This window comes from Arvicola amphibius, chromosome 12 (assembly GCF_903992535.2).
Source record: "Arvicola amphibius chromosome 12, mArvAmp1.2, whole genome shotgun sequence".
Lineage (NCBI taxonomy): Eukaryota > Metazoa > Chordata > Mammalia > Rodentia > Cricetidae > Arvicola > Arvicola amphibius.
In genome coordinates, this window is record NC_052058.2 from 80,871,664 (window position 1) to 80,888,393 (window position 16,730).

The 16,730-nt window shown below is 39.7% G+C and overlaps 1 protein-coding gene across 2 annotated transcripts in view; it reads right to left on the reverse strand.

The window, feature by feature from the left end:
* Positions 1-16,730, reverse strand: part of Dennd1b (DENN domain containing 1B) — a 225,071-nt gene that overhangs the window by 57,122 nt on the left and 151,219 nt on the right. For both annotated transcript variants that reach the window (XM_038349159.1, XM_038349158.1), the window contains one exon: positions 9,280-9,381. In XM_038349159.1, the coding sequence (XP_038205087.1) occupies positions 9,280-9,381 (102 nt within the window). The remainder of the gene's footprint in view (positions 1-9,279; positions 9,382-16,730) is intronic.

A 16,730-nucleotide genomic window follows, 5' to 3' on the forward strand; every position in this document is an offset into this window, starting at 1 on the left:
AAAAGAACTTCTGGAGGTATCACCATCACTTATTTCAAGCTCTATAAAGAGCTATAGTAATAAAAACCACAAGATATTGACATACAAACAGACATGTGAACCAATGAAATCAAATCAAAAACCCAGATATAAATCCACACCCCTATGGGCATCAAATTTTAGATAAAGAAGCTAAAATTATACAATGGAAAAAAGAAAGCATCTTCAACAAACAGTGCTGGTACAAGCGGATGTCTAGATGCAGAAGAATGCAAAGAGATTCACATTTATCACTCTACACAAAACTCAAGCCCAAGTAAATCAAAGACTTCAACATAAATCCAGAGACACTGTACTTGATAGAAAAGAAAGTGGGAAATGGCCTTGAAAAAATTGGCACAGGAGACAACTTCCTGAATAGAACACCAATAGCACAGGCACCACGACTGGAAATTAATAAGTGGGTCCTCATGAAACTGAAAAGTTTCTATGAGGCAAAGAATACCATCAATAAGACAAAACTATAATCTACAGAATGGGAAAAGATCTTGATCAACCCTACATCTGACAAAAGGCTAATTTCCAAAATAAAAAAAGAACTCAAGAAACTAGACACCCCCACACAAAATAATGCAATTGAAAACAGGGTACAGATCTAAACAGAGAATTCTCAACAGAGGACTCTCAAATGGCCAGGAAGCATTCAACACACTTAGTTATCACAAAAATGAAAATGAAAATGACTCTAAGATTCCATCTTACACCTATCAGAATGGCTAAGATCAAAAACACAAGTGACAGCTAATGCTGGTGAGGATGTGGAGCAAATGGAATACTCCTCCATTGCTGGTGGGAGTACAAACTTGTACAGCTACTTTGGAAATCAGTAAGGATGCTTCTCAGAAAATTGGGACTCGATCTACCTTACAACCCAGCTATGGCACTCTTGGACATGTACCCAAAGGCTAAGATAGCACAGGACACTTACTCAACTATGGTCACAGTAGCTTTATTTCTAACCGCCAGACCATGGAAACAATGTAGATGTCCCTCAACCAAAGAATGGATAAAGAAAATGTGGCGAATCTGCACAATGGGGTATTACTCCATTAAAAGAAAGTGAAAGTATGAAATTTGCAGGTAGATGGATGGAACTAGAAAAAAAATCATCTGGAGTAAGGTAACCCAGATCCAGAAAGACAAATATGGTATATACTCACTTGTAAGTGGATATTAGCCACAAAGTAAAGACTAGCCAAGCTACAATCCACAGACACAGAGAAGCTAAGTAACGATGAGGGCTCAGGTGGGAAGGGGTGCATGAATCTCCCTGAGAAGGGGAAATAGAATATACACTGCAGATGGATGGGGCAGGTGGGGGAACAGGAACAGGAAAGATCATGTGGGAGAGAATACTTGGAGAGACAACTGGAATTGGGCTGTACCTTGGGGACAAGCTAGAAACTTAGTGCAATGGAAATTCCCAGGAATCTATAAGAGTGACCCTAGCTAAGACTCCTAGCAATGTGTATATAGAGCCTGAATTGGTCATCACTGTAACCAGGCAAGACTTCCAGGGGATGGTCTGTGTCTTAGTTAGGGGTGTCTATTGCTGTGAAGATATATCATGACCATGGCAACTCTAATAAAGAAAAACATTTAATTGCATGGTTTACAGTCTAGAGGGTCAGTTCATTATCATCATGCTGGGACATGGTGGCATGCAGACAGACATGGTGTTGGAGAGGTAGCTGTGAGTTCTACATCTTGCTCAAGCAACAGGAAGTGATCTGTCTCATTGGGTGTGGCCTGAAGGATATATGAGACTTCACCTCCATGGTGACACACTTCCTCCATCAAGGCCACACCTACTCCAGCAAGGCCATACCTCCTAACTGCACCACTCACTTTGGGGGCCATTTTCTTTCAAACCAGCACAAACTAGAACACACCAACCCAGCCATAAATCCTTTGCCCTACAATTTGTCCTACCTGCAAGATGTGTTGGGGTTAAGGTGGCACAGAAATTGTGGGAGTTTACAATGACCTGTCCAGACTGAGACCCATGCCATGAGAGGGAGCCCCCTCTGACACTGCCTAGAGGGCCAGGACCCAGAGGCTGGATAGCTTAGAGATTTGGGATAGAACCCAACACGACTGGCAAAAACAAAGGGAAAAAAGTCAATGATGATTCCTAATAATATTCTCCTATTCTCAAAGGTTTGGTGCCTAGTCCAACTGTCATCAGAAAGGCTTCTTCAATCAACTGATGGAAACAGATGCAGACCCACAGTCAAAGATTATGTGGACCTCGGGGAATCTTGCACAAAAGGGAGAAGAAGGATTATAGGAGCCAGAGCCACAAGAAAACCCATAGAATCAACTAACCTGCTGCACAGGAGCACACAGAGACTGAGCTAACAACCAGAGAGTTTGCCTAGGTCTGACCTAGGCCCCCTACATGTATTTGATAGTTGTGTAGCATGGTTTTCTTATGGTGGGAGCAGGGACTGTCTCTGACTGTTCTGCTTGCTTTTGGGATCCTTTTTTCTCACACTGAGCTGCTTCATTCAGCAACTTAATACAAAAGGAAAATACCTAGAATTACTGTAACTAGATATGACATATTTGGTTGATATATAATATTAATGGCAGGCCTGCCCTTTTCTGAACAGAGACAAAGAAGGAATAGATGGGAGTGGGAAGGGAGAGAGGTTATCAGGAGAAGGGGCAGAAACTGAGGTCAGGATGTAGTATATGAGAGAAGAAAAAATACACAATGTTGTATTTTATATGTGTTTTAGAAAAAATATAGTAGACATTAGATAGTGACTTCCACACTTTTTTTTAAAAAAGTACACGGTTTCTTGCACTGGGTTCACACAATACTGGCCCTGTAAACAATCCGCCCTGGAAGAGGAAGGGACTCTTGTGGCCCCACCCTCTACACACTGTTTATAGTTTTGGGAGAGCTATGTACACGTGGCTCAACCCACTGGGCTCCAATAGATAGCTCGAAATGCATCATCATACAAATTACGCTGGTTAAGCTCGGTGAGTCACAAACGGACAGATGTGAACACAGAAGAGGTTTGTGGACAGAAGGGGTGGGCCAAGGTGACAGACAGATGAAAGAGGGCTGTCGTGACAGTGGACAGTGTGTGTGTGTGAACTTGTCTAAGAACAAACTGAACTAGTAAAATATGAACTCTACTTGGCAATAGGCAGGTACTTGTTATATAAAAAAGTTGAGTAAAGTACATGTTTATATTAGCTTATGAAAGATGGTGATTTCGGATGACTGATAAAGGACAAGTCTCAATGAAACCTTCCATGCTGTTTTCTTGCTTGGGTGAATTAGCAATTGCATTAGCCAACTGGGGGGCGAGAGGGGGTGTCTATATAAATTAGAGATCCTTTTCTAGTAGTCAGATTTCTTAACAGCAATGTACACTGCCAGTCAAGAGGGTCTATAATCATGGAAAGGCCTTAAAGTAAAAGAATAAACTTAGATTTTATGATTTAATATGCTAAGAGCAGCCATGATTCTAACCTTGGAAAGCACATAAACAAAAGGAACTTTTTTACCACTAAATTTAGTAGTAAATAATACACAAAGAAAAATTTCCTTATTAGTACAGTATTAAATAAAGACAAGAGACTTAAAGATAAGGCTTACTCCTCATAAATCTGTAATGTACAAAAAAAAAGATGGTTAGATTTGAAGAATTATTTCTGGGATTCCATCCAAATCTATTATCTAAACAGGAATTAATCCAAGTGGAGCCCACTGTCATCTATCTAAGCTATGTGTTTATTCAATAGTATCATGAAATATAAGACACAAAAGGCATCTGAGGCTTAGAATTCAAGTTTAATTTGCCTCACAGATGTGGAACCAGAGGCCCAGAGGGATTTACAAGTCATGTCAGTGAAAACACAACCCATTACCTAGGTTGGAGACATGACAAAAAAAACTGCCTTCATAAGATGCTTAGCAAAATTAATATTGAATTTAAATAGTCAATATTCAATACTAATGATAAGGTAAAGCAGGTAGCAATTGATGCTTTGTTTTAGAAACTGCTTAGCTGAAAGCTAGGCGTGCAAGGATGCAGATGCACACAGGGTGTTTTTGAGAACTACTTTACAACATGGTTACATCAGTTCATGACAATTTAGTATTTATTTCCAACTTGCTGAGTAAATTTTGTGTGTGCTCACTACCAAAAACTATGTTGGATTATAGTTAGCTACAGAATGTGTTTACCCCCACTCTGCGTATGGTTACCATTATGTGTCTAAGTGAATATGTGTCAAACCATCATAGGAATCCCTTCAACATTTAGTCACTGTAATCGTAGTTCCAAATCAAATATAAAATACTATGAAGTTGATGGAAAGGTTGTCTGTGCCTCTGTTTCAGCTCGGGATTCTTTTGCTGTGATAAAATACAATGGCCAAGAGCAACTTGAGGAAAGGCTTTATTTCATCTTATAGTTTGTAGCCCATTTTCTGGGAAGTACGACAGGAGTCTTTTTCTGATAACACTGAGGACCACCAAGCCCAGAGGTGGCTCCATTCACAATGGATGAACCCTCCCACAACAATCACTAATTGAGAAAATACCCTATAGACTTGAGTACAGCCCAATCTCACGGAGGCATTTTCTCAAGTGAGGCTCTCTCCTCTAACATGTTTGTAACTGGCAAAAAAAAAAAAAAAAAAAAAAAAAAAAATGAGCAGAACAGCCTCTCTTTAAAGAAAAGACCACAATCTCTTCAGCTTCTCTTACCATTCTTCATGGTCTTTGTCATATTTTATCATATATCATAAATATTTTGCTCATCTGGACATTGTGTAGCAGAACTCCGCAGACACAAATGAAGTGCATTCGTGTCATGCATTTTCACTTTTACGACAGTTCATTTATTCTTCTGCGAAGTGCTCTATTACATTACAACTTACTCGTTTAAACATTTCCCCAGGCTGGACAGATGGCGGAGCAGGGTTCGGTTCCCAGCATCCACTCTGGGGAAGCTCGCGGTCTCCTAGCACTCCACTTCCAGGGGATCGGACACCCTCTTCTAACACCTGTGGGCACTGCGTGCATGGACACGTGAAGTGAATCCCTTTCTCTTTCTCTAGGTTTTTACAGTTGAAATATATTATGTGTGGACATAAATCTCTTCTTCTCTATTCAATTTGGATACATTTAACTTCATAGATCAATAAAATGGAGTATTTCATTGGTTCAGGTATGATTCTTGCAACTACTGTCTAAGCTCTGATTTCTTTCCTACCTATTGTAATTACATGGATATGGACATTTTCATAATATACTCTACTGACCTTACCTATGCTTTGTCTCTGTACACTGTATTTCTATTTCATATAGTTCTGCAGTTCGAGAAATCTCACTACACTTAGATCTAACGTACGCATAAATCTGTTTCCTTTAAGTTCAATGATTATAGTCTTCTTTAATGGGATTTTGTTTACACCACTGTAATAGACTTTGCATTCTTTAAAGCTGCTATTCATAAATATTTTAAAGCTCATTTTTCCTTATTCTAATATGATCTCACTTATGGATAAATCTGTTTCCTTTAAGTTTAATGACTATATTCTTCTTTAATGGGATTTTGTTATACTGCTATAATAGACTTTGCATTCTTTAAGGTTGCTATTCCTTAACAGTTTCAAAGCTCATTTTTCCTTATTCTAATACATAAATATGGATATATTTTATTCCATTTCTGATGCTGACAACACTAAGACCCTCTGAGTCAGTGTCTACTCGTGAACCTGCTCACTGTCATTCATGCCTTCTTTTCTTGTCTGTCCAATGATGTTAAGAGTGAGCTTACCTTAAAACTTTATGAAACAGACAAGGGCATCCCTGTCTTTTATTTCAAGTCAACTTTTTATCTAGTGCCCCCACCCAGATTTCCAGGGAAGACGAATGCTGGTCTTTATGTTTTAGCTGCCGCTTTTTAGATTCCTTCAGTAAAAAATACAGTTTTCTGGCTCTATCCTGCCATATTGCCAGAAATAAGTTTACACTAATTATTTCATTAAAACTACATGTTACTGCTGTTGATACAAGTAATGTTAATTTGGAAACATAATTATTGCTAAGAGAGGCCCTGGATATTTTTAGATACCTACCGGATACAAATTCTTTATGATGGCAGCAATCCTCTGTACCAAGGACATACTGTTCTGTTCTCTCCACCCTCACATTAATTTTTTTCAGGGCTATCTTCAAGTATTGTATCCCTCTCTCCCTCCCTCTTTCCCTCTCTCTCTTCCTCTCTCCCTCCCTCCCTCCCTCTCTGTTTTTGTTTTTCAAGACTGACCTTCTCTGTGAAACAGTCCCAGCTGTCCTGGAACTCCATAGTCAGGCTGGCCTCAAACTCAGAGATCCACCTGTCTCTGCCTACCAAGTGATGGGACTAAAGGCATGTGCCACCAAAGCCCAGCCAAGTATTGCATTCTTAAGAGACAAAACATGATACAATTTCTAAATAACATATTTGTCAATGTTACTTTATAAGACATAAAATGGTATGAATTCTAGATGATGGTACATTTATCTGTATAAAATTAGTCAAGTTGTCTTTATGATGGCTCTACTGTCAATGACCATTTTCATTTCCATGTTAAGCATTTTTAAAGATCTTACTACCTTTATTTTATGATTGTGAGTCTGTGTGAGGTATGCCACATGTGTGGGCTGTCTGGGGAGTTGAGAGGGGCTTCAGATTCCCAGGAGCTGTAGTTTCAGGCAGTTAGGAGAGCTGACTAGCAGGATGCTGTATGAACAGCATCAAGCATTTTAACAGCGAGCCTTCTTTTCAGCCCCTCACATACAGGATTTCTGACCAAATATATTTTCATGACAGTAATACATATGTTTGTATTTTGTAAACGTAAGTTCTTTAAGAATGAGGAAGGTAAGAAAATTTGCTGAGCAGTTAGCAAGTTGTTCTCATAAACTTCACAAATCTGTAAAATTCATGGTAATATTTCTATTTTCTAGAAAAGAAAATATGTACTTATGACAAGATTAAGATTAAACCAACTATATAGGACTATTAAAACAGAATGCATTTAAAAATAAAACAGAATGCTTTAAAACAAAATTTATTATGCTATATTAACTTCGATGAATCTACAGACCCTCGTAGTCTAACGGAAGCACCAGTGAGAGACCCTCAGGGAGGGAACTCCCACTGAATCCAGAGCCAAATAAAATCTGACCCTCACAACTCATTTGGATTATATTCTATTGTATCACACACACACACACACACACACACACACACACACAGAGTGAATATGTAAAAGTCAAAAACAAATTGTAGGCACTGGTTCTCCCCTTCTATCCTGTGTGCCCTAGGGACAGAACTCGGGCTGTAAGGTATAAAGGCATGCTTATTTACCCTGAGTCATTTCAGTAGCCCATGACTCACTCTAAATAATGGAATGTGGTACAGCTTCTTTGTAGATTAAAAATACACACACACACACACACACACACACACACACACACAAAGAAGGCAGTCAAAACTCACACACACATTATTTGGTTTGGGAACTCAGGGTTATGGTCTAGCATTTAGTTGAGTATCCGCTTCGAGACAACATGCGACAGGGAGCTCAGAGGCACAAGCTCATCTCAGGAAATTCCGCATCTCTGTCCTATACACCTCCCCTTAAGGTGAAACCTCTCTATTTTGAAGACAGGAGACTACCACAGGGCATACTCTAGTCACAGAGTATTTTTTTTAAGTTGTCAAACTATAAATAGTAATAATTCATCACCACACTGCTTTCTTAATTTGAATGTAATGTTAAATTTTATGCCATTTTCTCCAGTTTTCTTAGTCTGCTATCTTGTATATAGTCTGATAGCTTGTATCCAGCTATCAAAGGCATTGCACATTTGAATCCTAGCCTTGAACTATTTACAACATGGTGTAGGTGAGAGTAAATGCTATACTCACAGAGCTAGCATTATTCTTAAAATTGTGTGGAATAAGAAAATCAATGAGTAATAATTAAATTTGTATCATGTAACTAGAAATGAAGACAACCTAATGTAAGAGACTTGTGACCACACAGTACAAACATAAACCACTGCCCAAGGCTGTAGAGATAGTTCAGCATTTAGAAATACTTTCTGCTCTTGCAAGAGGTCAGGGTTCAGTACCTTGGATCCACAGGGGATCTGACCTCCCCTGGCTTCCAAGGGCTCCTTTAATACATAAACTCACATAATCATACACATATAAACATTGAGAGAGGGAGGGAGGGTGGTGGGAAGAGGGAGAAAGAGAGGTGAGGCATGTGCCTGGAATCCCAGCATTAGGGAGACTTGGGCAAGCAGATCGGTTTGAGTTCAAGGACAACCAGGTTTGCTTATCATGTTCCAGGTCAGCAAAGGCTACACAGTGAGACCCTATCACAAAAAAAAAAGACCCAGTGTCCCTGAACTAAAATATCTGAATTCTGATGTCAATCTTTGCTATTTGCAATTAGATCCCCTAAACAAAACGCAAGACATATACTATAATTATAAACTGGATTACACCGTGATGATCTCGGTCTATTCAGCATGCCAATCCACTTCTGCAAAGTATAGCCTTCCTTAATGCATATGTGAGCTTATTTATCCGCTTTTCCTGAGACATTTCAAACATTTTCCTTTCATTTTTGAGATCAGAATATACTTACATCATTTCTCCTTCCCTTTCCTTCTTCCAAACCCTCCCATATGCCCCAAATAATTACACCATTTCTCCCTTCTTTTTCCTACCCTCAAACCCTCCCATAGGCCGCTCCTTGCCCTCTTTCAAATTCACAGCCTCTTTTTTCATTAACTGTCATTGCATATATATGTGTGTATGAATATACATGTATCCTGTTCAATCTGTCCAGTGTTACTCATCTATGACTTCAGGGATGGCCTTTGGTACTGGATACAATTGTGTATGAATATACATGTATCCTGTTCAGTCTGTCCAGTGTTACTCATCTATGACTTCAGGGATGGCCTTTGGTACTGGATACAATTGTGCTCCCCTCTCAGCAATCCTTCGCATTTCAACAGTGTTTACCACACAGAGGACATCATGATTCACAAAAGGCTTCTCTCAGGACACAGATTTTTTTTTTACTTGGATGCAGATTCAGGGTGGCGGAAGTGTATTGAATGGCAGTGTTCTCTGTACAGACCACTGCGTTGTGCTGTGTTGTGCTGTGCTGTGCTGTGCTGTGCAGGCCCACTCTCACCTGTTTAAACAGCTGAAGGTTAGCTGCAGTCTCCAGGAACTGTCTCATCACACTGGAGCGGTGCCTCACAAAGCTCTCCTCACAGAAGGTGATGGGCTCGCCCTAGACAGAGACAAAGATTGTTGGGACATCAATAAAAGGTCACAGAGCACTAGTCTTTTTAGAAGACACATTGAGAGTCACAGGGGGACATGAGATACAAAATCAACAAACCAACCCTACACAGTGAGGTCCCTGAAATTCTTTAAACTGCTCAAATTCACCACCTCAGAAAAGGGTAAATCCCCTAAATGCAAAGACCTGACACTGTTAGACTGAATTTTAAATACAAAAATATCATGAAACTTGTAAAAGTCTACAATCCCTTTTCCTGATGATTGGACAATATTCTTCTTTTTTTCAAGTTAGATTTCTTTTTTATTATGCACAGGTGTTTGGTTACATATCTGTATGCTTGATGCATTTGGAAGTCAGAGAAGGCCATCAGCTACCCTGGATCCAGAGTAACAGATGGTGTGAGCCATCATGTGCATGCTGGGAACCGAAAATGGGTCCTCTGCAAGAGAAGTCAGTGCTCTTAACCACTGAGTCATTTCTCCAGCCCCAACAACATGCTTGCTGTAAAATCTGTTGCCTGACTTTGCCACCTATATTATTCTTGATCACTGGCTGGTTTTCAAATAATAGAAGTTTTTTTTTAAAAAAAAAAAAATCGCCTTCTTTTAATGATTGCAAATGCAATCTGACTCAATATTCTATGGTCAGTTGCACTTGGTAATGGTCTTCATAGTAAGCAAACATATCTGGGAAGTGTCTGATGGGTACTCTACAAAGGCCTCCTTCTCTCCATCAACCAGGACTTAGACTTCACAGCCTAAGACTGCACTTGCTCCAGTTACTCCATACGGCTATAGTCATCACTTGTTGGTTGACTTCTCCCAGTGCTGATCCCCAAACACTTTAGCAGTCCACAGGTCTACTTGAGATATATACAGGTAAGTGGTGCTATCTCATGATCAACATGAAAGTGGAGACTAATGACAATGCATTCACTAGAATAAGATCTGTGCAATCCTTATGTTGTAGTGCAGAGTTAAAAAACATGCTGGAATTCCGAAAAGCTATCAACTATAATTCAATTGTTAAAGAGACTCAGAGCTCTTATTATAGGATTCTATAAGTAAGATGCTTGAAATTGGCCCTGACATAAATAAAAGTATGAGTTCTTTTACATCGAGCAGGAATTGAACGGCATGAAAAAAGGAACTTTGGTTGGGATCTTTATGTAAAATTTTACTTGTGTGTTCTATGTGTGCACCTGTGAGGTAAGAGAGAGATGCTGGGCTGTTAGGCGTCTTCATCTATTGCTTTTCACCTTGTTTTTGAGACAAACTCTCTCACTGAACCTGGAGATCAATGATCTCCATGTGCCCCAAGTCTTCTACCCCAAGCTAGCATGATAGGTGCAGCACACCCAAATTTTGACTGAATGCTGAGGATCTGAACTCAGGTCCTTCTGCTTGTACAGAAAACTCCTTACCCTCAAGCCATCTTCAACCATAATGTGTTTGCCTTGTCAGAGTTCATAAATAATAGGATAATCATGATAGCCTGGAACCTTCAAAATGATAAGCCAAAATAGAAACATTTTCATTTTGACATTATTTTATGGGTATAGATGTAGGCCTGCATGTATGTATGGCTACTATTGTAAACAGTGCCTGCTGAGAGCAACAGAATGCATTCGAGGTCTAGGAGTTGGAGGTGCAGGTGGCTGTAAGCCACCATGTGAGTATCTGGAACCAAACCCTGGTCTTCTGTAAGACAACAAGTGCACTTAGTTGTTGAGTCATCTCAACAGCCCCTAAGATGCTTTCCTTTAGAGGCTGTCATCTGGCTGCAGATCACCACTGTGAGGAAGTCATCACCGAAAGCACTGGCTGAACTCCTGTCACTCTTCTGAGCATAATACGTGGGTGGACACAGTGTACTATATGCTAAGGACTACACCTGAAAGGGCATCCTGATACTCAGGGGTTGGAATAATTCATCCTCAAATGGTAATACTGTTTTGGAAGGTGTCAGAACCAGTAGGATCCATAGCCTCACTGAAGAGGGTACTGTAGTACCCAAAATGAAATTTTCCTTTAATTCTTGGCAAGCTCAGTGTTTGCTTCTCTGCTTCCAGTACACATCTCTGTAGTCATGAGTCACTTTGTCTTTCCAGCCATATTGGATTGAAAGTAGGAGCCAAAAACCTTTGCTTCCTCAAGTTTCTTCTCTCAGATTGTGCCCCAACAGTGAGTAATGTAATAAACAAAAAAAAATCAGAACTAAGAAGTTGAGTCTTTGATGTGATAACCATGACTATACAGCTCTTGGGGACTTTAGAGCTCATTTGTAGGAGGAATGTTGAAGAGTTGGTGCTATGGGCTACAGAAGCCCTAGAACAACTATAAGCAGACTTTAATGAGTGATTATGGTGGGAGTTTGGGAAAACTAGAACGTGAACAAAAAGACAGAAAATAATGATTATATTCAAGAAATTCCAAAGGTGAATAATGACTCTGTCAGGGATTGTGCCAGAGCCCAATGATGTCATTTCTGGTAAATCCTCTAAAGACTGCATATGTCCTAAGAACTTGGACTGACTTGCAGGGCAGAAGAAATTTTAAAACAGTACAGAATCAGGATGTAGCATGATTATTATTCAGTGTTTTTAGCTATGTTTATACTGAAAATTCTGAGCAAAACACAGAGCACAAAATGTAAACAACATATAAGCTGACAAGGATTTAGATCAGTAGGTAGGTACTTGCCTAGCATATACTGAAAGCCTCGGTTCAGTCTCCCCAGCACTACATAAACTGGGTGTGGTGGTATATCCCTATAATCTCAGTACTTTGGAGAAAAATGCTGGAGGATCAGAAGTTCAGAGTGGTAGAAGGCATGAAGGTTCTTTTGTTGACAGGTAAGGAGTAGGAGAGCAAGGAATGTTAAACACACAGGGATGTTGTGGTGGTTTGAATAGGTACGGCTCACACAGACTCATATGTTTGAATGGTTTACAAAGGTACTACTAGGAGATATGTCCTTGTTGAAATGCATGTGGCCTTGCTGGAGTATGGGTGGCTTTGGAGGAAGTGCGTCACTGTGGAGTAAGGCTCTGAGGTCTCATACATGTTCTAGCCATGCATAAAGAGATGGTTTTTCCTTCTGATGCCTACAGATCAAGATATACAAGTCTTAGCTCTTTTGCAGCCCCATGTCTGCCTTCATGCCATCATGTCCCACCATGATGATAATGGACTGAACCTCAGAAACTGTAAGCCAGCCCCAATTAAATGTTTTCCTTTATAGGAGATGTTGGGGGTCATGGTGTCTCTTCATAGCAATAGAAACCCTAACTAAGACAGATGTTTCTTCAAAGAGAGAAACATACAACCTGTTTTCGACCAGAAGGCTGGGACCACAATGTGGGTAATAGCCTGGAGACCTTTTCACTGTGTAGCCAAGCCCAGATTCTCTCCTAGATGTTTATAATGATATTGCTTTCCTCAGACAACCTATAAAACCTATCTTTATAGGAGACGTCACATGTAGTTTACAAAGAGTTTCAATGCGGTCATGTCTTCAGCTTTGTTGTATACATAGAACTGGGCTGATTATCACCAGGAAACTTTTCAAACTGTATTTTGATTAAATATGCCTAATTTAAATTACTCAGGGTCAAACTCCCAAAGTCCAAACCAGTACTAGCTGTTGAGTCAAGATGAGCCAAGCTGCTTTCTTGTCTCCTGCAGATCATTACTGTGGTGGCTATGGAGGTTACAAAGACACACACTTCACCCCTCAGCCCCTACCCCCACGGCATGTGCTATCATCTTTGGCTATATATTGATTTTTGAGGCCAGACTGGGCTGAGGAACCTTTCTTGAGAAGGGAAGAGATGAAAGGAGGAGAGGGGAAGATAGGAGAGGGCAGGGCAGGCAGGGCAGGGCAAGGGAGGTGAGGCAAGAGATCAAGAGAAAATGCATGCTATGCATAGGGACATTGAAAATAAGACTTCACCTATCAAAGAATACAAACTCATTTGAAAATCGTTCATTTCGAAAGAGAGTGTCTGAAGATCGAATGCCCAAACACAAAATGCTCCTAGATGGCATCTTGCCAAAGTCACCTAGGAAATTGTTTGCCAGGTTCAGTCAGATGGGCACTCAGTGATCACTGTAGCAATGGCTCATAGGACCCCAGACATCTCTTATGCTGGCAGGAGACCTGATGTCAGTCACAAGGTGCTGAGTATAAAGACAGGAGAAATGTAAAAATTATGGGGATGGAGGCTTGCACCACTCACTACAAGAAAACAATCAGTAAAGACAGACAATTTGCAGCATAGTTGGATTCACTGTAGCCCAGGACACAATGGAGTCTAGGATGTAGATGTCAAGAATATAGGATGTTTTTTCTAGGAAGAGATAAAGGTATTGACAGGAAATGTCAGATAAGAGAGAACCTGTATGTGATGAAGGTAATAGATACACAGAGATGGGACTACCCAAGCACACTGGAGACCAGGTAATGTCACTACTAGCCCACACATGTCAGACCTGGAGCTTCAGGTTAGTGGTCACCCTGCTGGATTCTGTCTTTCTTTGGTTCAGAATTTCCTTACAGTCATTCTTCCATTTTGGATTGGGAACATTTTTTTTTCTGTTTATTACAGTGGGTCATACCTAACAGTTTAGAGATTTTGAAATTTTGGCTTTTGGATAATCTTCAGAGTACGGTAAGACCGTAGGAACTCAGAAGCTATATTAAGTGTTTGGTACATTATCAAGCAGCTGAAAACTCTGGGGGCCATCAGCAACATGATATAATCTAATCTAATCTATCCCCTACAGGCTTATCTGTTTGAGTACTTGATCCTCAGCTGGGAAAGGATTCCATAAGGTTATGGACTCTTTGGGATCTGAGACCCAGCTAGCAGGAATGGTCCAGGGTAGACTATGTGGGTTTTCTTTGTTTGATTCAGGTTCAGCTCTTTCCTTATTTACAAACTGTCAGGAGTCTTTGCTACATGCATCCTTTTCATTAATTCTACCACTGACTTCCCGCATTGACTGACTGTGCTAAAATAAATTTTTGTTTGATAAGTTGCTTCTATGTTTTATTTTGTCACAGGACAAACAGTAATACCCTGTGCAAACAGCACACAAAGTAGAACTATTTTTTTTCTCCAAAAAAGACCCCAAAAGCACTAATACTTCAACCTGCATCAAAGTATAAAGTACCTCGATCAGGATTCAAACCCAGACCATATGATTCCCAGACATTGTGCATTTAACTATTTTCTTTACATCATACAGCGTAGAAGTTCTAGATCATATATTTGCATTCTAAAAAAATAGCTAACTTGTGGCTGACTAAAATAAAAGAAAAAACTAAATATCTGTTACTCTATGAAAATCTCTTTGCTATAACTATGTTTAGTTCTATGTTTTCCTCTATAAGGAAAGCAAGAACAATTAATGTTTCAATTATACATGCATGCTATTTACAAGAAATATGGTAGAACCATAAGGTAATTAGAATTGCTTCTCGGACATCTTCAGTGCTTATTATCCAAAATAGGTTACATTTTAGAAAAGCTTACATATAAATTTAGTGTTTTTGTATACATAAATTATCCTGCTGGAAATTCCTTCAGAATTCACCTCTAAGGAAGGTCAAAATACTATCTCTACCTCCTTGACATCTGTCAGATTTTGGCATCTGGTCAACCTTGATGCTACTCACTGGAGTCATTTCTTCTTTCTTCAATAAGGATATGAGAGTCATATATATCTCTAGTATCATTCAATTCTAATCTAACATGACATTAACACCTGTGGTGGTTTGAAACAAAATGGACCCCAAAGTCCACTACTTTGGCATTACTAAGAGGGATGACCTTGTTGGAAGAAGTATATCACTGTTGGGGTGGGCTTTGAGGTCTCCTTTGCTAAAGCGTCCCTCAGTGTGACCATCACTCAACTTCCTGCAAGATGTAGGACTCTCATCTATGAGGACCACATCTGCCTGTCCTGATAATAATGAACTGAACCTCTGAAATTTTACAAGGAAGCCACCCCAATTAAATATTTTCTTTATAACAGTTGCTGTAGTCATGTGTCTCTTTACAGCAATAAAAACCCTAACCAAGACACCATCAAAAATGAACTTCCTGGGGACAAGAAAGATAGCTCAGCAGTTACAAGTATTTGTTCTACTACCAGCACCCACATGGTGGCTCTCAATCTTAAGTCTAATTCCATGGGATCCGAGCAGGCATCAGGTATACACATGATATACATGCAAGCAAAAACATTCATATACATGTTATAAAATAAGTTTTAAAAATTAAGAGAACTTTCTAATGCCATGTTCCTTGTTTCTATAGTATAAAAATTAAACATCACATGTTAACTATATGATAATGATGAAATGATGCAGACTGATAAAAACACTGCAGCTATTTATCAGTTCTGTATAAATCTTGAAGTCTTGATTCTTATCTTTTTTGAAGACATGGTGAACAGTACTGAACATTTCCCTAGAAAAATACACAGACTCAATTGGTGCCTTGCCAAGGTTTGTCTTAGTTTCATAAAATTCATAAGAATGGATGATGTGCTTATTATTCCCTAACATAATTTCCTGGGTAGTAGAAATTAAAACCTTGGCCGCCATCACTATCAGATCCTCAACAAACATAGTTAATATCCTACTTTTTTGAGAAATATCAGAGATGGCCTATTCAGTTACACTGGCTTACATTTCAGTTTTATTCACATATTAACTCAGAGTGAGAAGTATATTCTTTTTTTTCTTTTTTCTTTTTTTGGTTTTTCTTTTTTTTTTCTTTTTTTCCCTCATGGTTTATTTTTTTTATATTTAAAAATTTCCATCTCCTTCCCTCCTCCTACCCCCTCACTCCCCTCCTACTCCCCCTTCCCTCCCCTCCTTTTCCCCTTTCCTCCCCTCCCCTCCACCCATACCTCCCCTCCCTCCCTCTCAAGGCCAAGGAGCCATCAGGGTTCCCCACTCTATGCTAAGACCAAGGTCCTCCCAACTCCCCCCAGGTCCAGTCGATCACCTTTTTTTGGTTTTTCGAGACAGGGTCTCTCTGCAGCTTTTTTAGAGCCTGTCCTGGAACTAGCTCTTGTAGACCAGGCTGGCCTCGAACTCAGAGATCCGCCTGCCTCTGCCTGCCGAGTGCTGGGATTAAAGGCGTGCGCCACCACCGCCCGGCTGAGAAGTATATTCTTTACAATTATCTGCTAAACCACCAAATTCCACTTTAGATGACAATATGAAATAAAACCTACATGACAAATAATCAAAAAGTATTTCCAGAATAATGTACTCCAACCTACTGCTTGGAATATTGAGACAAAGAAAAATAATCA